The 23614-nt window shown below is 40.1% G+C and overlaps 1 protein-coding gene across 1 annotated transcript; it reads right to left on the bottom strand.

Annotated features, from left to right (window-relative positions):
- Window positions 1-92: 92 nt before the first annotated feature.
- On the bottom strand, window positions 93-23329 carry RAB23 (RAB23, member RAS oncogene family). The gene is made up of 7 exons (XM_030841023.2): window positions 23076-23329; window positions 16803-17022; window positions 14214-14299; window positions 7910-8066; window positions 6054-6136; window positions 5114-5206; window positions 93-3447 (listed from the first exon to the last, which is right to left on the bottom strand). The coding sequence occupies exons 2-7, from the start codon at window positions 16955-16957 to the stop codon at window positions 3308-3310; spliced, it is 714 nt and encodes a 237-aa protein (XP_030696883.1). The 5' UTR covers window positions 16958-17022; window positions 23076-23329; the 3' UTR covers window positions 93-3307.
- Window positions 23330-23614: the final 285 nt, after the last annotated feature.

The following is a 23614-nucleotide window of genomic DNA, read 5'->3' as shown; positions in this document are numbered from 1 at the left end:
CTACTTCAGATTGAATATATCAGATTCAATTTTCATTAAAGGATAGGTATTCTTTCACACTGCAAGAAAAAAAACAGTCAAGCTGCAGATGATTGGTTTTATATATTTATATGTCTCTTCATAAAAAGCAATTACAATCTGAGGACATTCATGATAGTTTTGATGCCAGCCCAAGTTCACCTTATTTAAATCTATTCTTTCGTGGGAAACATTAATTCTCACTGATAACTGGTAAAAGCCTCTTGATTTATCAGACTAATTTGCTATCATTAGGTTCACTGTGAGATAGAAGATTTTCTTTTTGTGCCATCTTTTTCTTTATCAGCTTTTTGAAAATTCAGCAGACAACCAAGTTTTTCTCACGTTCCCAAAGACCATCAGCATCTGGAAATCCTCCCCTTCCTGTTCACCATCAGCCCAGACTTTCTCTGTTCATTAGATGACTGACTGCAGTGTGGGACAGATTTTCACCTGTCAGTTCATTTTGTTTTCAGAGAAACAGATACCGTAACAGTAACGAGAGCACTTTAGCAAGTTACCAGTAACTATTTCAAAGGTTTTTAAGAGGGGAAAAATTAATAATATTTTACATTAAAGTAGTTCCCTTTAAGTTGAGATGTCATGTCCTGAGGCCACTTCCCCATCCCAGGATCTCCAGAGGAGACCCAAGCCCTGGAGCCCTGGGCACAGTGGAGCCCATCAGTGAGTTCTTCCTAAGCACTGCGCTGCCAGCGTCTGAGGCACCCAGACAGCACAGGACTGTCGCCACAATGGGGAGGGGCTCTTCTGATAGTGTTAGTTTTACTATATTTTGAAGAAGTACATGAGTGCTGTCAACTTTGGGCAGATAAAAAGGAAACCATTTAGCCTGGTTTTATTTAATTATATCGCCTTATGTGGCCTATTCTGTACACTATTAATTCGAGAGGCAGACTGAAAGAGGAAAAGGAATCCTGAGGACTCGGAGACACAGCAGCCACGCCACAGCCAAAAATGAGCCACGACATACGAAAGCTATTACTGCACAAATGCACAACGTCCTGGGGTCTTAGTATTTCTTCAGCATCCATGGTTCATTAGAAATTAGTAGTTAAGTTATTTAAAAGAATTAAAGGCCTCAAGGTGAAAGAATATAATGTCAATTTTGAAGGTTTTTAGAACTGAGAAAGTAACATATCACTTGTGGCTGATTTTCAGGCCTACTTAATTATTTAAAATGACTAATTATGGTTAGGTAAAATACAGAATTGCAAATTAAAAATTCAAATGTGTAACAAAGATCTCTCTTCAGTTCTTGTTTAAAAAAAAGGACAAAACTAAATACATAAAATTATATTACAAATATCAGGGGAACTGCAACCATCATCAGATTTTTTTAATGTAGAAAAATAACAAACTTTTACCCACACACATTTAATTAATGTGAAATAGAACTACAACATTTTATATAACGTGGTTTTTCTGCTACTAAAGACTATTTGACGCAAAATATATTTTGTGCAAAAATTAAAGGGACTGTATTTCCAGAGAGTAGAAAAGGGAATCACTAGCGGGTACCCATTGTTAGGAAGAGAGTTTTTCCCCAACACCTATCCCACTGCCAGCAATGGGAGTGGTGACAACTGGTGACATAAAAATAAACATATTACTTTGAAATAGATAATGCCAGATTATTTCAATATTATGAAAAGCAAACCTTCACTCCTGACCACTTAAAGACATTCCCTACAAAATTCTATTATGTTTTCAACATTAATCTGGACAGGGGATGAGGGTGGTGCAGACGGAAGACTTAAAAAAAAAAAGAATGAGAGAGAGAAAACATACAAAAGGAATATATAAAACATTATGCATTTAGTAGAAATAATGAAAAATGACTTTGTGACACATTTTCCAAGAAAAGTTATTTTTACATATATTTAAATCCTGTAAAAACCAGGTATATTGCAAGGGTTAAAAACAAGTCATTGATGAATGATGATCAGTTTTACCAGAGTTCATGCAATTAATTATCTGAGTTGGAAAGCTACTGTCCCAAGTCACAAAATGTATGCTCTGCCACATGATTACATGTTAAAATCACTTATTAAAAGAAATTATTTTGCATTTGGTGCTGACAGAGCTCTTGAGAAAGTGCTATACAAACTGAAGTTTATAGAAATTTTTAAATGATAATCTCAAAATACCATACAAAAAATATGTAAACAAAAAGATGCTTTAGAGTTGCAGGGCATTATAAAATCCATAATGTGGTTTAAGACAAAAGATCACCTCTTGTGTATTTAAAAAAACTGTTAGCATAATCCTAAAAGTTCAGAATTGCGTTGTCAACAGCAAAAGGCACTGGGTACAGGGTGGCCACACTGCACAGGGCGGGGGTCCTGCAGCCGCCAGCTCAAGCCCGCCATGCATGTGCAGGGACATGAAAAGATTCCGCACGCAACCAGTGCCACCTGGGAGGGGCTCTAGCACTAAGACACTCTTTCATCTACTCTGTCAGAGAGGAAAACTGCTTTTAAAAGAGATTATCAACAGTATAAATTCTGGTAAAGCACTGAAAATTAGGTACGGTATTTTTGGCACAAAAGCACTTTTAAAATCTGAGCTCATTTTGCAAAATATCTGTCTAGAATTTCTCATTTGAAAATAGAAACTTATAACATACACATAAATGTGTAAATGGTTTCATGAATGAATGAGTTAGAGTCTATGTTTCCTTAAACACTGCACACACCTTCTGTTTACTCCAGAACCAGGGACCTGCGTGTGCACGTACCTCCACATTCCACATCTACAGATATTGCACAAGTAACATTGCCAAAGTACACACTAATGCAGTCTGGCAAGATTAGGGTTCGCCTTTCAATATTATTCTTTTCAGTATTCAGATTCAATACTACTTCCTAGAAAAGCTAGATGACCAATTTCAGAGAAAGAACGGTTGCTATCTTTCCTTGATCCATAATATTAAAATCTGTACCAGTATATTTAGGCATTTCATTTATGTTTTCCAGCATTTCAAATTCAGCAAAACCTGTTTTTGATGTTTCTTATAGCATTCCTTCAAAAACAGGAGAAGCTTCGTCTAATGTAAAAAAATTAAAATAAGTCCAGAGGGCAGTAATTTTTCCACCAGAGATCTTGCTCCATTCTGAAAAGCACTGCAGAGCAGTGCTATCTGTTTAAGTCTGTCAGCTTTCAGAGAGCCATTAGGTGCAAAGTCTGCGAAAAAACTGTGTTAACATACCGTGACAGCTGGATGTATCTTACTGCACAATACAATTCATTTCTTCCTCCCTGAAGCATTTTAGGGTATGCTACAGCTGCTAAAAGGATTTCGGTTTTTCTTGGTCCTCTGTCTGTTGGGCCTGAGGTTGATGACATCTCCACCATTAAGGGTACTTGAATTCTGACCCAAGTGACTCCCAGCAGACGTGCTAAAGACACCTGGACACGTTGAGGGAAAACACAAAGGTTAACACTAACGGATCTCAGGGTCACCTGAGCGGACAAAAGGGATGAACTAAAGAAACACTTTCAACTGTTAGAGTTTTCATTTTGAACACTGTTCGTTCTAAAATGTAATCTCCAGTTTATGGGCTATTTATCATCCACGATACACAAGACTCTGGGCCAGAGACACTATGAGCGACACAAAGACTACTAAGACTGATTCCTGCCCCCAAGAAGCTTACAATCTGATGAGTGAGGTGAGGCACTACAAACAGGCAGTGATGCTACAGGACACTCTATGTTAAGTGTCATAAAAGAGACAAGATCCCACAGATGGTTCAAAGGAAGAGTCAACCACATCTAATTCATAACAAAGGACAAACTACATGGAGGGACTGGACCCCTGGCAATGCCCTGCACTCAGGTCTCTGTTCATTTAAGAGAAGTGAAGGCTGTGCTTCAGCCAGACAGATAGCCGAGAGCTTTCTCCATAGATCTTGAGGGATGCACAGTTCTCAACAGAAGGTGGGAATGGGAGGCCATTCTTAATGGAAGAGCCAAAATGAGCAAAGGGATAAGTAAGACAGCCCTAGGCAGGCTCAAGAAACAGCGGGCCCTGTGGTGGAACCGTAAACAGGGTACATTACAAAAGTGGGGCACGAGGCTGCACAGGAAGGATGGACCAAACTGTCTTTAAATGCTGGGATGAAGAGAGCCTGCACTGAATGTGTTCCACAACCAGAATCTATCAAAGGGCTTTAATCAGCAGACTGGAAGGAGACAGGGTGGGCCCAGGAGACCAGACCAGACAGCGGCTTATCACAACTGCCCTGTCGTTTCTCAGAGCATGTGAGTGAGGTTCCTGACAGTAGGAACATACACAATAAAAAGGGCAAAGTAAGAAAAGTTAAAACAGGCCAAGAAAATGCTGTGTCTGTGTGTGTGTGTGTGTGTGTGTGTGTGTGTGTGTGTAGTGAGGAGTGGGGTGCAGGCAGGAGGTCCTTAGGAAAGAGGACCGGCACCCATCCTCCCAGAAGCCATGGCCCAAAGTAAGATGCGGACAGGTGCTTCCTGTTCTCCAGGAAATACTAAACTCTGCTGGCATCTCATGTTAAAAATCAGGATGGGTGCTCAGCAAGGTGGCAGGAAAGGGAAAAGGTGTGGAGATGGTGCAAGTGTCAAGTCAGAGAAACAAGTGTTCAAAAAGGACAGACCTTTAGAAAATTCATCAGTTAAAAAATCTTTTAACTCAATATACTTTTTTTTTTTTTTTTTTTTTTGCGGTACGCAGGACTCTCACTGCTGTGGCCTCTCCCGTTGCGGAGCACAGGCTCCGGACACGCGGGCTCAGTGGCCATGGCCCACGGGCCCAGCCGCTCTGAGGCATGTGGGATCCTCCCGGACTGGGGCACGAACCCGTGTCCCCTGCATCAGCAGGCGGACTCCCAACCACTGCGCCACCAGGGAAGCCCCCTCAATATACCTTTTAATGAGAGCTGATACTACTAAATTTAATAATCACTCATCTCACGCTTTCCAGTCACATTTCTTAAAGAAAGGAGCATACTGTATTTAAAAAAAAAACCAGTAAATATGATAATAATGAATGGAAAATAAATTTACCAGGTAAACATGGGGCTAAAACTTCCTGGGTACTTACCAATTTTGTTACTACTTGAATGCATTGATTCAGGATCCTCAGCTATTTGTTGTTTAAGCTTTTGAAGATATTTTTCAGCCAAATATTTAAAAACTGGAATGAAAACAAAACCAAAAACCTTGCCAGGTCAGTATAATTATGCATGTAAAACCTGTTCTTTCACATCACTTACTATAATATTTATAATATTTATACTTAAAAAACAAATTTAAAATTATAGTTAGATTGTATAGAAGTATACAATCTAGTTGAAAAAAAATTCAACTTCTAAAAATTATCTGAGTAATACCTAATTACAATGGTAATACTAATAAATATATAGTAGCATTTTATTAGTAAAGAAATGAAATATTACTTGTAGTCATTGGCTCTTTAGTTTTAAGTACCTGAATAGTGACTAATATTCAGCAACACTAAACTGACTCAGTCTTAAAAAGACTCTTTCTTTAACTGAAAACCACTATTCAGGGGACACTGAAGCAACAGCTGAGCTGCAATCTAATAAAATGAGCAGCAATTCCGGAATGAGAAAAATAACCACCATCTTTCTCTAATCTCACTTTCTTAAACTAGGAAACACTATTAAACAAGTTAAGGTCACCGTAACTACCTAGTGGGGTGTCCACCACTGTGGGGTTCTAATGCAGCAATTTTAGAAGGTACGCTTGAAAAACACACACGCATATACATAGCCAGTTGTATTTTTAAATACAATAAAGCCCACTGGAGTTTTGCTGTAGAGTAACAACTATTCAAAGACATTAGTAAATAATCAAGGACTCAAACTCAGAGCAGCATCAGCCTTTAAACTTTACTTAATGATACATGACAAACAGAAAATTCTATTCTCGTTACAAATATGATTTCTAAACAACAAAAAGAAAAGGCATAAGAAGAATAAACAAACTTCCTGCTGTTAACTGTTAAGAAGGCACTTTACCTTCCGTCACGTTCAGATCCTCCTTCACTGAAGTCCTGTAGAATCTCAGCTTCAACTTTTTTGCCAGTGCCTCAGCTTCCTCACTACACATCAATTTGAAAAAAGCGTATGTAAAGGTACTTTATGAGAGCTTGTTTTATTACATTTACTGCATACAGCCTGAGGACAGCGGTCAGCCCTTCCAGAACAGGTGAGAGCTACACTCAGTGCTTGAGCAGGATTTTCAGTTGTCACTGCTCTTGGGGGGGTAAACACCAGCCATCTCACTGTAACGGCAAGACACTTTTCTATAAAGTCACTTACTCTAGCCTTAAAATGACTAAATGTCACTTTTCTTTATATACTACTTTAATTTTCTCTCTTCAGTTATTAAAAACACTTGAATTTAATTACACTCTGAAAGTCTTATACTGCATTACCTATTTTACTCTTATTGGCTACAAAACTACTTTGCTGCCAAAGCCTAAGTCAGTATATTGATGTGTCTAGAACAGTGGACTCCTAATTTTAGTTTCATTATGACTCCCCAATTTTCTAAAATATTTCCCAATGATTCTACCACACGCCTCCCCTCCCTCACTGTAATCAAGTTGGTCTGTGTCATCAATGACATACATAAGTGATGGCGTATGACTTTGAGACTCCTCATAAGAGGCACTGCGGTTTCCGCCTTGCCCCCACTGGGATCACATGCCTGGGGAAGCAGCTGTCACACGCTGAGGACACTTGCAGCCTGAAGGAGAGGCCACCTGCCCATGGCCAAGTGAGGGTGCCATCCCGGAAGCAGACCCCCCTAGCCCCAGTCAAAAGCCCTCCTGTGACCACAGGCCCCGGCAACATATTGACAGCAACCTCATGAAAACCCAGAACCAAGCCACCCAACTAAGCCACTCCCAAATTCCTGACCCACAAAAACTGTGACATAATAAATGTTTGTTGTTTTAAACTACTAAGTTTTGGGCTAATCTGTTATACAGCATCAGACAACTAATACAAGAACTTATAAAAAAATAAGGTAAAAACCAAATAAGTATTTTCAAAGCCAGCAAAACATTAATAATGCAGTAAACAAATACTTATATAGAGAAATTATCTGGATGCCAAACTCTGTTCACAAATGTGAGCATAATGGTTCGGGGTATACAAAACAATACGAATCTGAACTGCTTACCTATTTAAACTCATCAACATACTTATGCTAGACATTAAAACATCTAGGGATGTTTTCCTTTTTAAATTTATTTATTTATTTTTGGCTGCGTTGGGTCTTCGTTGCTGCAGGCAGCCTTTCCCTAGTTGCGGTGAGTGGGGGCTACGCTTTGTTGCAGTGTGCGGGCTTCTCATTGTGGTGGCTCCTCTTTGTTGCAGAGCATGGGCTCTAGACATGCAGGCTTCAGTAGTTGTGGCTCGCGGGCCCTAGAGCGCAGGCTCAGTAGTTGTGGCGCATGGGCTTAGTTGCTCCGTGGCATGTGGGATCTTCCCGGACCAGGGATCGAACCCATGTCCCCTGCACTGGCAGGAAGATTCCTAACCACTGCGCCACCAGGGAAGTTCTGGAATGTTTCTCTTAACATTCTTACTCTGTCTAGATTTGACTTCACATGAGGAGTTGGATTTGAGCTGCAAGGACCTGGAATTCTAAAAGGGCTTTCAAAACGTACTCCTTTAATTTTCTTTACTACTGATTCAGTGTGAACTTTTTAAACCCAAACCAATCACACAATAGCTCACAGAAATTTTTAAGTATAAGGCAGTCTTTTTAAAAACTTTCCTAAATTTTGTAAGTGTATGCAAAAACTAAAATAGGTTTTAGCTTTACAGAATTACAGCCACCCCCTCAACAGTAGCCACCTTACTTCTTTATACAAGAGTCATCAAGGAGATCGATCTTGTTTTGTACAAGTACAGTTGGTATATCTCCAACTTCAGCCACCACCTTCTCTCTCCAACTGGAAATCGCTTCAAAAGATTCCCTGTCTGTGGTGGAAAATACAAGCACACAAGCCTGGGCTCCTGTAAGTTCACAAAATAAAAATGTTATTTACATTAATGAAACAATCCTATGCAGGGTGAGGGAAACTTTTACGTATTCAAAACAATTTTTATGTAAATAAATGTTGAATTCATCTTTGTAGCACTGCTTTTTTTTTTTTAATTTCATTTATTTTATTTTTGGATGTGTCGGGTCTTCGTTGCTGCGTGGGCTTTTCTCTAGTTGCGGTGTGCGGGGGCTATCCTTCATCGTGGTGCGCAGGCTTCTCATTGCAGTGGCTTCTCTTGTTGCGGAGCACAGGCTCTAGGCGCGCGGGCTTCAGTAGTTGTGGCTCACGGGCTCTAGAGCGCTGGCTCAGTAGTTGTGGCACACGGGCTTAGTTGCTCCGTGGCATGTGGGATCTTCCCTGACCAGGACTCGAACCCGTGTCTCCTGCATTGGCAGGTGGATTCTTAACCGCTGTGCCACCAGGGAAGCCCTATTTTTTAACATATAAACTCTATTTTCTAATTCAAAGAACCAATTTTTACCAAGAACAGCGGTTCTCAAATTTGTGCAAGTGCCAAAGTACCCTCAAAATTATACACATTCCTTGTGGAACACCACAAAATACTGATATATTTAATAACACTGTAAAAGCCACAGAGAACAGTAAACTAGGCATGAATGACAGAGTTGCTGAGTTCTTCTCGTTAATATCTGTCACCTGCTTCTTAATTTCTTTTGGCACAGATTTAAGAAGTCTATGAGAGAAAAATATCATAATTTTCTCATTCTATTTACTTTTTTAAAAAAATCTATATTATTTTGTTTTAGTAGCAGAATACCATCAATGCTAAAGAATGTAATTTAGGAACCAGTGCCAAGAGTAAAATATTAATATATAGTAGAGAGGAAAAGAGTTTAATTTAGTTTTTCATCCTCTTTAACTGCATAATTCCCATACCATACTCACAATATTTTAACTATCAACTATCACATTAGGTTGACAATATTTTAACTATCAACTATCACATTAGTTGATAATATCTCATTTTAAAAATAAGCATCAACCTTCTGGAAGAGGGTTTTTACCAATGATTTGCTGTTGAATCAGACAGCATAGTGACAAAAACAGGTGAGAAGAGAAAATCGTCCTGGAGTCAAGAGGGTTCCTCACTGCTACTCCTTCCTTCCAGATATCCCAGGTGTAAGAGTTTCCTACTAAGACTCAAGACACACATACCTGGGCTACCTAAGACACTCTAGGGCCAAAAAAGGTTTGTTTATCACCTGAGGGAATATGGTAGGAACCCAAAGAACAACTAATGAAGGAAAAAACCAGCAGTTCACTATGACTGTAAAAGCAGAGGCTTCTCTCCTCTAGAACAGGCTTTGAACCAAAGAATAAATTAATTATGCAAAACTGAGGGGTGGGGGACAGGCAGATTGATAGACACAGCGTGAGACTTGCTCAGAATTGAAGGAGAAGTAAAACTGAAGAGATCACACTAGCATATTGGACAAAAAATTTATATTTACTTGAACTCTTAACATTTACTTAAACTACAAATAAAACATTATTTAATCATACTTTAAGAAACTTTTTTGGGGACCTCCCTGGTGGTCCAGTGGTTAAGACTCCGCCTTCCAATGCAGGGGGTGCGGGTTCGACCACTGGTAGGGGAGCTAAGATCCCACATACCTCGGGGCCAAAAAACCAAAAACATAAAACAGAAGCACTATTGTAACAAATTCAATAAAGGCTTTAAAAAACGGTCCACATCAAAACAAAACAAAAAAAATCTTAAAAAAAAAAAAAGTTACAAAACTCTGTTAGCTTTAAACCTAGAATTTTATATCAGTCAAGTGTCGTTTAAATTTGAGGGTCCAATAAGGTATTTCCAAGTATACAAGGTCCCAGACACACAAAAAAACACTTACTACAGAAAATGTTAAAAAAAACAAAACACGGCTTCCCTGGTGGCGCAGTGGTTGAGAGTCCGCCTGCCGATGTAGGGGACATGGGTTCGTGCCCCAGTCCGGGAAGATCCCACATGCCGCGGAGCGGCTGGGCCCGTGAGCCATGGCCGCTGAGCCTGCGCGTCCGGAGCCTGTGCTCCGCAACGGGAGAGGCCACAACAGTGAGAGGCCCGCGTACCGCAAAAAAACAAAACGAAACAAAAACAACTAACAAACAACAAAAAAAAACTAAGCAGATGGTGCCAGAGATATGGGCAGTAAGAATAATTAACTAAGAAAAGCACAATTTTGTTTGAAAAATCAAGGATCAAAGGATAAAAGAAAAAGTCTGCCCATAAAACCGAAAATTATTTAGTGGGGGACTGGGTAGAGAGACCACACTGGGCGGGATGGGCCGCAGTGCCCTCTGAGGAGGAGGAGGAGGGACCTGGATTCAGAAGCCACCAGGGACGTGAGCACGGTGCCCTCTCCCCCCACAGGTGCCCTGTGTGTTCCCCGCCCCGACCCTCCAGCAAGGGCTGCAGGGGGCGCTCTGCTCTTCTGCCAGGGGTGGTCTAGCACACCCCCTAAGGAGACTGGATGCCTGGGGAGGGGTGGGGGGGGGATAAAAACCTCAGCTTCCCTGGGGTGGGGTCACCCCGAGGCGCGTCTCCCCGCCTGCTCTCCCCGCCTGCAGTAGTAACTGGCTCATTACTGCACCCTTTATGCACGGTTCTCCCTTCTTTCCCTGGCCTCTCTCTTCTACATCCCACACCCACCCCGCTGTGTGTGTGTGCGTGTGGGGGGAGGTGTAAAATGACCCTAAAAAAATAATAAAGTAAATTAAAATGACCCCACGCTGCTCTACCTTCTTTTTCTTTCTTGGACCCCTAGCTCTGTTTTTGTACCAGCCATCTTTGGGAAAGTTGTTTTAATTTCTCTGTTGTTAATATTGAAAGGCAGCTAGTGTTTTCTACCCATATATTTTACAAAGACCTTTATTTTCCTACTATTCAATCTTCCTTCAATACTACCTACCCTAAAAATTGCACCGTTGGAAAAGTTTCTTCATTATCATAGATAACAGTAAGTCACCCATAAGTAGATCACTTCTAACAGTTAATAAACTACCTCACTTGTCCATGCATCAGAAATACAGAGCTCTGAATAAATTTTTGGTATCAATGATAAGATCACCAATAGCAAGTATTTATTCCTCCTTAATAAGATCATTCCAAAAAAGCCACTATATTTTAATGCAATTCAGAAAATATTCTCCAAGACACATAATGTGCAGAGAGTAATTCTATCCTCAAATCACTGACAGATCCTACAAGATGGTCTGTAGGCAGGTCCTGAGTGTGGCTGACAGCAGCATCAGTGTCACCTGGAAGGCTGTAGAAATGCAGACTCTCAGAGCTACCCAGAATTCAGTTTGCATTTTAATGAACTCCCCAGGGGATTCCTGTGCACAGTCAAGTTTAAGAAACACTGCTCTAGCGAACACCAGCAAAGGCTTTAAAAATACTATTATAGATACTACTCAGGATTTAAAATGCTGTCCCTTATTCTTTTTGACATTCTATACAATCTAAAGCACATAAATTATTCACTGAACCAATCTGTCACAGATTCCATGCTCACATAATTTCAAAACAAACCTCAGACTTGCATAGTCTAATTCTGCTGTTCTTTAATTCTTGCATTTATAACTTATAACTAGCTTCTTGTCCAGAGCTATTTCATTTCCAACAATTTATGTTCATTTATATTTGTGAAAAAAAATTATTTTTTAAGAAAATAAGGGTTTCCTTCTACTTATGTGCATGATCTCAAATAATAGGTCTCAAGTCTATAACCTAATTTACATATACTTAGAAGCATTTTTTTTCTGAGAACCAAGTCACAGTAAAAAACTGTAATAAAAATCTACTTCATGTTGTATGTAACTTTCTGTACTAAGTACGGTTTCTACTGCCTAGGGTGGACTTTCTTAAGGGTTTAACAGGAGTCATCTGGGCTCCCAAAGGCTTCCTAATATGATCTGTGCTCTGTTCTAACCTACTGATAAGGAGATCATGTTTCCACATGTCTCACTGTACAATTAAGCCAGCATTCTAAGAACATAATGATGCGTTGGAGCAATGGTCTTGCTATAATAGGTCTTTTAAATGAATTACAATACATTTTTTCTTTTTTAAATACAATTTTTATGCATCTTGAATAACACATTTTTAGGACATAAGTCAGTAGGTCATAATTTTATAAGGCATAGTGTTTCTATCACTAAATCTCTATCTTAACTCATTCTGCCCACCTTACCTTTTCTTCCTACTCTTTATTTAATTATATCGTCATCTGAATCTATACTAGTAGCAGATATTACCTGGTGCCTAGCCGCCATCCAGTGCGCTGTCCCCAAGAACACCTCTCCCCCTCTGTACGGTAGCCTATGGTTTAGGCAGCTAAACTTCCCTCTGCCTTGGGGGAGCCCCAAGTGCACCAAGCCCATTAGGGCAATCACCTTCCTCTGACTACTCACTGTAATCTCGTCAAAGGTGGTCTAATCAGATAAAAGCTCTGGACTTTTGGTCCACTGTTGTAGGAAGTAACCCTCGGTCCCCAAGAATGTGAACAAAAAGCACTGTCGATGGTAGCAAACTTGCAGACAAGAGGAAAATCAGCATGAAGAGGAACCCCACACAAGGAGACGGCCAGCCAGAACAATCAGCAAGTTATAGTCCCAACAAACCACAAATGAAAGCTACTCCCAGTAACAAGTCAACAGACGCTAAATAAGTCAGTTTGAAATTGCTTTTCTGCTGTCAGCAACCAAAAGCACTCTGATAGAACCTCAAAAAAAAAAAAAAGCATGTAAGTCCAATATGCCATTTCTCAAATTCATGTAACATTGCCACTGTTTGTTCCTTAATTCAAATAGGGATGTGAGGGGAAAAGCTGAAGCTTAAGACCTGTCTCAGTATCTACCCTCTTTGCCATTTTAACATAGTTGGCTAAAAAACGTTACATTTAAAAAAAACCTTTTAACAGATCTATTTATACACTTAAGATTGCTTTAAGTTAAAACGTTAAACACAGGGAAATCAATGCTGTTTAAAGCCTTTTAGTCCAAATGAAACAAAGTGAAAAGAAATTTGAACATCACCCATATAAATTAAGATGTAAATATTAATAATTATGGGCTCTCTTTTTAGTTTCTGGCAAAGAATGTTGTTTGTAAACATATGAAAGAGAAATGGTATGATTCATGGACATCTAACAAGTTAAAACAAGAAGTTTGCAACAAACTGGATGAGTCAAGTTAAAAAAATTAGAAGATAATAATGTTGAACAAAGTCTTATGGCAGTGGATATTAAAATATGTTTAGCTAACTGGTCTTTTTCTTTAAATTAGGGACCCAAATGAGCTACTTAACTGTATAGTTCCAACATTTTCTCCTTTTTATTCATATACAAATCAAATCATTTTGACATTTGACCAGTTTTGTCTTTTTTTAAGTTAAACTTTATTTTGAGATAATTGTAGACTCACAGTTTTGCCCTTTTAAATTAGAGAGACATAATGATAATACTTTCTCCAAAAATAACCATACTAGTTAAAAAGTAATACTGTCACATCACATTGTCAAAAGCTTAAAAAGAAATAGCCCAACCTATTTTCCACACAAAAAGAACATATATTTTAGGCTGAGAATTTAGAGAAGAAAGCTAGGTAGGTAAAAAGAGGAATTCCCCCCCCCAGTTTATTTAGTCTTAGATCCTATCATTGTAGCTCTTCCTTTTCACATGTATCTCATACTTCCCTGAACTCGTATAGCCTAGAGAAGGCTTTACCCACATTAAATATCGTAACAAAATGCCATCTTGTCTGCCAGGGCTTTACTTCTTCTTATGTTAGTTTCCACTCTACGTAGTCATTTCCCTGGAGTCAGAGAAGACATTTCACAACTTCTGACTTATTAGGTCTGGGAATGACTATATGAGTCATGTAATTCTAAGGCAGAGATAAACAGTCTATAGCACAGAGTATTATTTACCACCCAACAAGATCTTTAGAAGAATAATAGCCTGGGGTTTTAAAAAATACTTTGGAATTGATTTAAATATTCTTAAAGAGAAATCCTTCTATGGGAAACAAGAAAAGCAAAGTTCTTTGTTCAGCTAAAAGAACATGTCAAAACAAACTAAAGACACCCATGATTTACCTCGATAGTAGGCCTTTGTTATTGCATCAAACTCCTCTTGACCTGCGGTATCCCATAACATGAGCCTGACGTCTTCATCATTAACTCTGAAACAAGAGATGAATGAATTTCATATGCAAAGGAAATGTATTTTTCAAATCTGGTGGTATTAAAACTACATTGTTGGGCTTCCCTGGTGGTGCAGTGATTAAGAATCCACCTGCTGATGCAGGGGACACGGGTTCGAGTCCTGATCCAGGAAGATCCCACATGTCGCAGAGCAACTAAGCCCGTGTGCCACAACTACTGAAGCCCATGTGCCTAGAGTCCGTGCTCCGCAACAAGAGAAGTGACCGCAATGAGAAGCCCGTGCATCGCAACAAAGAGTAGCCCCTGCTCGCCACAATGAGAGAAAACCCACATACAGCGATGAAGACCCAACGCAGCCAAAAATAAATAAACAAATTTATTTATTTATTTACTTATTTTAAAAAAACTACATTGCTGGTTTCACTCTGAAAAAGTCTGAGCGCTTTTAAATGCTGATACCATTACCAACAGTGCAAGTAAAGGGTGAAAGACACTCCCCTAAAGCTGTAATTTTACACGATTTGGATTTATCTGTCATGTTTTTTCCTTCAACCACAGTCACAGATAGTGGTGGCTCTAAGACTAGCATCCGAGGGGTCCATGCCTGAGGATTCAACCAACTGCAGATAGAAAATATTTGGAAAAAAAATTCTAGAAAGTTCCAAAAAGCAGAACTTGAATTTACTGTGTGCCTGGCAACTATTTACACAGCATTTACATTATATTAGATATTATAAGTAATCTGGAGATGATTGAAAGTCTATGAGAGCACGTGTGTAGGTTAAATGCAAATACTATGCCATTTTATACAAGGGACTGAGTGCCCATGGATGTTGGTGTCCGTGGGATCCTGGACACCCAGGGTCAGCTGTCCTGGGAAAGGGTTCCCTTAGGTCAGTGTTTGCCCTCCTCCTGCTACCCTATTCTAATGGGGGAGAATAGTAAGAAAGGAAAGAAGCAGCTTACTGCTTGGTTGCCCTTTAACCCCCAAATTAACTCTGTTCTGTCACACCTGTTGTCTTATTCGCAGGCAGTAGTTCTGTTCTACAGAGTCACTGCCAACACTGAATTAGCAAATCCTGAACCATTCCTCTGAGGGAAAATACCAGGCGGGTGAGGTGCCTGTGAGCCCCTGGTTACAATTTCATCAACTGATGAATATATAACCTTGTTTTTTGCATTGTTCTGTTTAAACACACCTTATTTAATATACACTGTTGATTCATTAACATTGAACCCATGGCCAACAGTACTATAACTGGTGCCTGAACGAAGCTTATCTAATACATGTGTTTTCTCCATAAGGCACGTCACAGCTCACCAGACGGCACTTCAGCTCTAGGCTTGGGGCCATTTTAAACAGCGAAACTACCAACAGAAAGCACAAAAATGTGGCACAAAAACAGAACATGAAAAGGCCACTCATGTACAGTATGAGAGATGAAACAAAAACGCAGTGGGTCGCCTTGTTCAACCTCAGCCGAACGTGTGTGTATAAGTGACTCAAATTTTTTGCTGCTCTGTGCATGTCCACAAATGACCATCAGAGTACTGGGAGTACTGAGTCTGGGGTTACAAATAAATTTTAGCAAGCAGTGAATTTGCAAATATGAAATCCACAAATAATGAGAAGTAACTGCATACTTAAAATATAAATATGGAGTCTGAATAATAAGGGTCAACTGTATACTTAAAATATTAATTTGGTCCAGATAGCAAGTGCAAAAAATAAACATCATCAAGATTTAAAATGAATCCCCTTAAAATATCTAAGAAAGGAAGCAAATAGAGAAGTATTTTTAAAAAGAGGGTAACAGAATACAGATTATAAATTCAACATCTTTAAAACAGTGAACACAATTATCTTTGATGCTAGTGTCTGGGATAGTTAAATCAGATTTGTTTAATGTTTCTCCTACAATTTAAAATATCCTTAAAAGTTCTCAGGACTAATGACAAAAAGTGTTACTTTGATGTGTTTTAGAATCCAATTGGATTTCCTTTTCACAGGAGTATTTAATCCTCTCAAATCTTTCTCTTACTTCTTTAAAGTAAAAACAAATTATTAATTCTCTAACTTCTATAAGCCCAGTTTTAAAAAGAGAAGAGACATTTTACACAAACAGATCCCATAATATAAGAGATGAAAATTATTCTGATAGACAGGTAACTTCCTTTCCAAATAAAATAGTCGACAGAAATCTCGGTAGAATCAAGCGTCAGTTTGTGTTTAAGAAGTGCTCAGGGTGCCACCAATAAATATAAAACAGATGTAAGATTGAAAAAGAGAGAAGGGAGAAGTGTAGGTAAAAAAGAAGAAAAAAATGAGAGAGAAAGGGAAGAGATGGGGGAGGGGGAAAAAAGAAGGCAAAGACACACAAAGGAGTGAATAACTGAAAACCCGCTGCCACTAGACACCTAGCCTTGGATTGTATTGTACTCAGTTACTATTATTCTGAGCAAACTCTTGGACACAGCTCACATATCAAAAGCGAGAGGTTAAAACAGCCAAGTACATACTGTATCTGTCGCTCCAAAAAATCAACTCCAATGGTTTTCTTGTAGTCTTTTGTAAAAATGCCTTTGCAATACCGCTGAATCATACTTGATTTTCCAACTGCGCCATTCCCTACAACCACCATCTTTATGGCCACTTCCATATCTTCCTCCAACATTTTTGGAGTTGAAAAGGTTTCTGTGCCAAATTTAATTCCAGGTGATCCGATCTTCTCTCTCAAATCTGTGGTTTAAAATGAAGTTATTTTTTCATGACATAAAACCTATATAAAATAAAATAAGCTATAATTGTTTTATCAAGAAATAATCATAATGAATTGCAAGAATTTTTTTCCGTGTTGAAGGCCCTCTCCCCACCCTGTTCAGATAATGTAAATTCTTTGAAAAAAGAGACAATAATACCATTCACTTTTGCACCCTTAACAACAGCAGAATGTATGACTTCCAGGTACCAATAAATGCCTAGATTACACAGTTCTGCCTTTCACTGAGACTAGAGTATGAGTGTTAAGAGTCGAGGCCTGACTTACTAGTTGCTATTTACTGGTTCTGTGCTCTTAGTGAAGTTATTGCTTAACCTCTTGAAGCTTCAGTTTCCTGAGGATATTTACCTCACAGGATTGTTGATCAATGATAGATACAAAGCACTTAGCACAGTGAAAGTTAGGCATTCAAAAAAATGGTAGTTTCATATACCATAATAAATCCTCCTTTTATCCCATTTGGTGGATAGTTACCACCAAATGGGCAACAAATACAAAATCTAAGGAAACTGCTCTTCATCCTCACAGGTAATAATTAATGTCCCTAGAACAGCACCCTAAGGAAGGGTTTTGTATAATGCTATGCAACCACGTGATAGCATCGGGCTCTTAGTTACTGTGCTTTAGTGTTTAGATTACAATGGATCCTCTACACATCATCTTATACCATGCATTTTTTTCATCAGTTTCAGACTAGTTACAGTTACTCATATAATGAAAGTAATAGAATGTGTACTGTTCGCATTTTAGACTGAAAAGAACAGAAAGCCAATTTCTTCATATTTCTTCTTAAAATTACTAGTTAAGTTCCTGCCTACTTAGCTATTATATTCCAGCTACCTTAAGCAAAAATCCATTTATACAACCACTACACAAAACATGTCTGAAATGTGAAGAACATTCCTTTCTTTGCCCCTAATGGAGTCTCAGTAATTGTCCCTAATGCTTCACAAACTTGCACGATTGTAAGCAGCATCTAGGAGCATTTGTTAAAGTACAGGTTCTAGGTCTCCACTTCAGACATAATTAAATGATTAAAACAACAACTTAAAGTATTGGAACAAGAGAAAGAAGATGACAGAAGCAAAAATATGGGTAAATATAGCAGACTTCTCTTAAATGTTCTGTTACATTTGACAGTTGAAAGAAAAATTATAATACTGTTCAATATGGTTTTCAATATATGTAGAGAAAACATTTAAAACAAGTAATTATACGTGGAAGAGGGGACTTCCCTGGTGGTCCAGTGGTTAAGACTCTGTGCTCCCAATGCAGGGGGCCCGGGTTCGATCCCTGGTCAGGGAATTAGATCCTGCATGCCGTGAGCCCACATGCTGCAACTAAAAAAAGATCCTGGGCTTCCCTGGTGACACAGTGGTTGAGAGTCCGCCTGCCGATGCAGGGGACACGGGTTCGTGCTCCGGTCCGGGAAGATCCCACATGCCATGGAGCAGCTAGGCCCGTGAGCCATGGCCGCTGAGCCTGCGCATCTGGAGCCTGTGCTCCGCAACGTGAGAGGCCCGCGTACCGCAAAAAAAAAGAAAAAATAAAAAAAGATCCTGCGTGCCGCAACTAAAGATCCCACATGCCACAAATAAAGATCTCGCATACCACAACTAAAAGAGCCTGCGTGCTGCAACTAAAAAAAAGATGCCGCGTGCTGCAACAAAGATCCCACATGCTGCAACTAGACCTTGCGCAGCCAAATTAAAAAAAAAAATTATACATGGAAGAGGACAAAAGGGAGGTAAGGTTTCTTAACTTCACTTGAACTGGTAAAATGTTGACACCAACAGACTGTGATAAATTACCTATGCAGCTAAACAAGTTACACAAAGAGATACTCAAAAACACTATAAAACACAATAAAACAAAATGAAATTCTAAAAACAGAAAACTGTCAGAATCCAATCAACATTTACAGAGCTGTCCACACAACAACAGCAGAATATACTTCAAGCACCCACTGAACATATACCAAAATAGAACATATTCTAGGCCATCAAACAACCCTCAACAAAAGCCAAATAAAGGGACCACAATGAAATCAAACTAGAAATCAGTAATGGAAAGATAACAGGAAAATCTCCAAACATTTGGAAATTAAAAACACAGATTTCCCAACAACCCATGGGCCAAAGAAGAAGCTCAAGAGAAATTTAAAAAATAACTGAATTGAATTAAAATGAAAATATGTCAAAATTTATGGGACACAGCTAACATACTGCTGAGAGGGAAAATTTACAGCACTAAATGCTTACCTCAGAAAAGAAGAAAAGTCTCAATCAATAATCTAAGCCCCCACCTCAAAAAACTAGAAAAAGAATCGCAAAATAAACCCAAAGCAAGCAAAAGGATGGGAATAATAAAGAGCAGAAATCAGTGAAATTGATATAAACATTAGGAAAATTGAATTTATAACTTTAAAAACTCAAAAAGAAATCTCCAGGCTCAGGTGATTTCATTGGAGAATTCTACCAAACTTTTCAAGAATGATACATACTCTCCCCTGGAATACGAAAGAGGAGAAAACACTCCCTAACTTATTTTATAAAGCCAGCATTATCTTGATACCAGCACCACACAAAGACAGTACAAAAAAGAAAACTAAACAAATAACCCCTCATGAACACAAATGCAAAAATCCTCAACAAAATATTAGTAAATCGCATCCAGCAATATATAAAAAGAATAACCAGGACCAAATGGGCTTTATTCAGGAATGCAAGGCTGGTTCAATACTCAAAAATCAATCAGTGTAATCCACCATATTAACAGAGTAAAGAAGAAAAACCACATCAACATCCATTTGTGAAAAAAACTCTCAGCAAACTAGAAACAGAAGAGGACTTCTTCAACCTGATAAAGGGCATCTATTAAAAAAAAAAAATCTACAGCTAACATCACACTTCATTCTGAAAGACAGATTGAATTCCCCCTTAGACTGAGAACAAGGTAAGGATGTCCACTCTCACTACTCCTGTTTATCATTAGGCCTAGCCAGAGCAACAGGCAACTAAAATACTTAAAATGCTTATAGATTAGGGAAAAAAACTATTTCTATTCACAGATGACATGATTGTCTATCTAGAAAACTCCAAGGATTCAAACAAACAATCCTGGAACTAATAAGTGAGTTTAGCAAGGACATAGGATACAAGAGCAACACACAACACTCAACTGAATTTCTAATATCTTAATGTACAATTTGAAGCCAAAAATTTTTTAAATGATATTTACAATAGTTTCCTCCCAAAATGAAATACTTTGGCATAAATCTAACAAAACATGTACAGGATCTGTATACTGAAAACTACAAAACACTAATGAAACAAAGAAATAAATGGAAAGATACATCATGTTCATAGATTGAAAGATTCAACAAAGTAAAAACAGCAATTCTCCCCAAACTGATCTACGGTTTGATATAATTCCAAAGTACCAGCAGAATATTTTGTAGTTAGAGACAAGCTGATTCTAAACTTTATATGGAAAGGCAAATGAACTAGCATAGCTAAAACAATTTTGAAAAAGAATAAAGCTGGAGAAGATTATGCTACCCAACTTTAAGACACTATAAAACTACATCCATCAAGAAAGTTTGATACTGGCAAAGAGAAAGATACAAAAGTCAATGGAACAGAACAGAGGGCCAATATAGACCCACACAAATACAGCCAATTGATTTTTGACAAAGGTGCAAAACTATTAAATGGAGAAGACAGTCTTTTCAACAAATGGTGATGGAACAACTGGACATTCATATGCAAAAAAAAAGTAAACCTTCCCCTAAATCTCACACCTTATAGAATTTAAACTAGGGCTTCCCTGGTGGCGCAGTGGTTGGGGGTCCGCCTGCCGATGCGGGGGGCGCGGGTTCATGCCCCGGTCCGGGAGGGTCCCGCGTGCCGCGGGGCGGCTGGACCTGTGGGCCATGGCCGCTGGGCCTGCGCGTCTGGAGCCTGTGCTCCGCGGCGGGAGAGGCCACAGCAGTGATAGGCCCGCGTACCGCAAAAAAAAAAAAAAAAAAAAGATTATAGATCTAAATATAAAACTATAATATCTAGAAGATGAAAATCTTCTTGACCTGGGATTAGGCAAAGTTCTTAGACATGCTACCAAAAGATGTACAAAAGGAAATATGGATAAATTAGACTTCATCAAAATTAAAAACATTAGCTCTGTGAAAGACACTGTTAAAACAATGAAAAGAAGCTACAGACTGCAAGAAACTTTTGCAAAACATATCTAACAACTTGTATCCAGGAAATATAAAGAACCCTTAAAACTCAACATAAGAAAGAAACTACTGAATTTAAAAATAGGCAAAAGTCTTGGCCAGATACTCACCCGAGATTATATATGCCAATTAAGTACATGAAAAGATATTCAACATCTTTAGCCATTATTTAAAGACACATTAAGACCACGAGATACCACTACATGCCTATTAGAATGGCTAAACTAAAAAATCCGACAATACAAAGTGCTAGAGAGGAGATGAAGCAACTGGAACTCTCACATGTTGCTGGTGAGAATGCAAAATGATACAGCCACTCTGGAAATCAGTGTGACAGTGTATTACAAAGTTAAACATACTTTATATGATCATGTAATCCCAATCTTAGCAGTACCCTAGAGAAATGAAAACTTATGTTCACACAAAAACCTGTATAGCAATGTTTATAGCAGCTATAGTCATAATCACCAAAAACTGGAAACGATCCAAATGTCTTTCATTGGGAGCACATCCATCTAATAGAATACTACTCAGCAATAAAAAAAGAATAAATTGTTGATACATCCAACAACTCGAAGGAATCTCAAAGGCATTATGCTGAGTGAAAGAAGGTTACATGTTGCATGATTCCATTTCTATGACATTCTGGAAAAGATCAGTAATTGCCAGGGCTTGGGGTAAGGGGGAGGATATAAAAGGATAGCATGAGTGTTTTGGAGGTGATTGAACTGTTCTAAATTCTGACTGTTATGGTAGTTACATATATCTAAAATTCACAGAACTGCACACCCCCCAACAAAGTCAATTTTACCATATAATAATTTTTAAAATAATAAAATGTAAAGAAAAGTAAGTGGAATCAGATTTTAACACAGGCAGTCTGACTCCTGTGATTATCAGCCAATACTCTACAAACTTAAAGAACTATACCAAAACAATTAAATTCTTAGAAAATTAGCATAATTCTGAGTACAATACTTTAAAAGCTTGACAGTAACACTTTACATGTGTTCTTCTTCCAAGTTTAATTTTAAAGATTTTGCCAACCAACAGCCGTCCAATACATTAGAAAAGTAAAGGATGAGTTAACTCACTGATCGAAATGGTGGCTTTTTCATCACAGCCTGTACTTCAGCACAGGTATGATTATATTTATAAAAGCACTGAAAAACTTCTCAAGTTCAATGAAGTTACCTAGAAGATGTCAGGAGTTACATAAAACCTGGAGAAGTAGACAGCCCTTTTCAGACTGTACTGCCACTGGGATCCCCGAGTGAAGTGACTCTGCGGTAGCCAGTGTCAAGGAGACCGCGTAGTCAGGCTCATTCATATTCGAGCGGAACCCGAGCAACACCCGGGCTGGGTGGGGCCGCAGGCAGGGAAGGGGCCCGCCGCCCAGGACGGGGTCTGGAAGCCAGGGTGGGGCTTGGGCCCTTTCCCCGCCAGCCCCAACCCACACCTAATGCCCAGTCCCCACCGCCCCGCTGCACCTCCCCGCCCGAGGGCCACCCCAGGGAGGCGGGGGCGCGGGGAGGGGAGGAGGCGCCGGGGGTTGCGCCCACAGCCTGCCGCGGGGACCCGGGCCCCGCACTCGAAGTGCGCGCGCGGCGGCCGAGCCGGGGAGGGGCGCCCGGCCTGGAGGCTCCCGCCGAGCCCCTGTCCGGCCCCCGGTGGGCACATCCCGGGCCGCGGGGACGGGCGGGTCCTCCGCAGCCAGCCGCGGTCGAGGGCGATGAGTGCGGCCAGCCGCCCCGGGCGCGAGCCGCTACTCACCGTCCCCGCGCCGCCCGCCGCCCGCCGCCCGGCGCGACCGCTCCTCCAGGTCGCGGTGTAACCGCTGTCTCCGCCGCCCGGTGCGCCAGCCCTCCGACAGGGCCTCCAGCCGGCTCGCGCCCTCTTTTGCTCTTTTAAGAATGACTGTGACTTTTTTCAGGAACTTTATTGGCAGAACTCGGAACCAGCAGATCGCTACGGCCCCGCCGCGGAAGGTAGGGCGCGGGAGACTCGCCTACCCTCTGCCGCGGACGCCCCCCACTCGGAGCATGCGCCGGACTTTCAGTGCGCACGCGCGCGCCGCCGGCCTCGCCCCGCTGCCCCGCCCCCGAGTTGGCCGAGGCTGAGGGGCGCCGCGTTCCCTGTGAGGCAGCTGTGGCTGGTGGGGTTCCAGGAGGCTGGCGGGAGAGGACGCTGCCGAGGAAGGGCCGCAAACGCTTCGTTTACCCAGTGGTCAGCTTTCAGAGTCCTCACAGGACGTGCCCTCCCTGGATGCACATCTTATACTCTTGACCGGAGGACATCCAAGTGGCGGAGTG

This window comes from Globicephala melas, chromosome 11 (genome assembly GCF_963455315.2).
Source record: "Globicephala melas chromosome 11, mGloMel1.2, whole genome shotgun sequence".
Classification (NCBI taxonomy): domain Eukaryota; kingdom Metazoa; phylum Chordata; class Mammalia; order Artiodactyla; family Delphinidae; genus Globicephala; species Globicephala melas.
The sequence above is the reverse complement of the archived record's forward strand: the minus strand, read 5'-3'. Positions and strand labels throughout refer to the sequence as shown.

What these genes read in the sequence shown, in the direction of transcription:
- RAB23 (XM_030841023.2), bottom strand. Translation starts at nt 16,957, where the DNA reads ATGTTGGAGGAAGATATGGAAGTGGCCATAAAGATGGTGGTTGTAGGG. An exon ending in AACAAAGGCCTACTATCGAG is followed by an intron (nt 8,067 to 14,213) that starts GTAAATCATGGG and finishes GTGAACTTACAG; the next exon opens with GAGCCCAGGCTTGTGTGCTT. An exon ending in GGATCTGAACGTGACGGAAG is followed by an intron (nt 5,207 to 6,053) that starts GTAAAGTGCCTT and finishes TTTTCATTCCAG; the next exon opens with TTTTTAAATATTTGGCTGAA.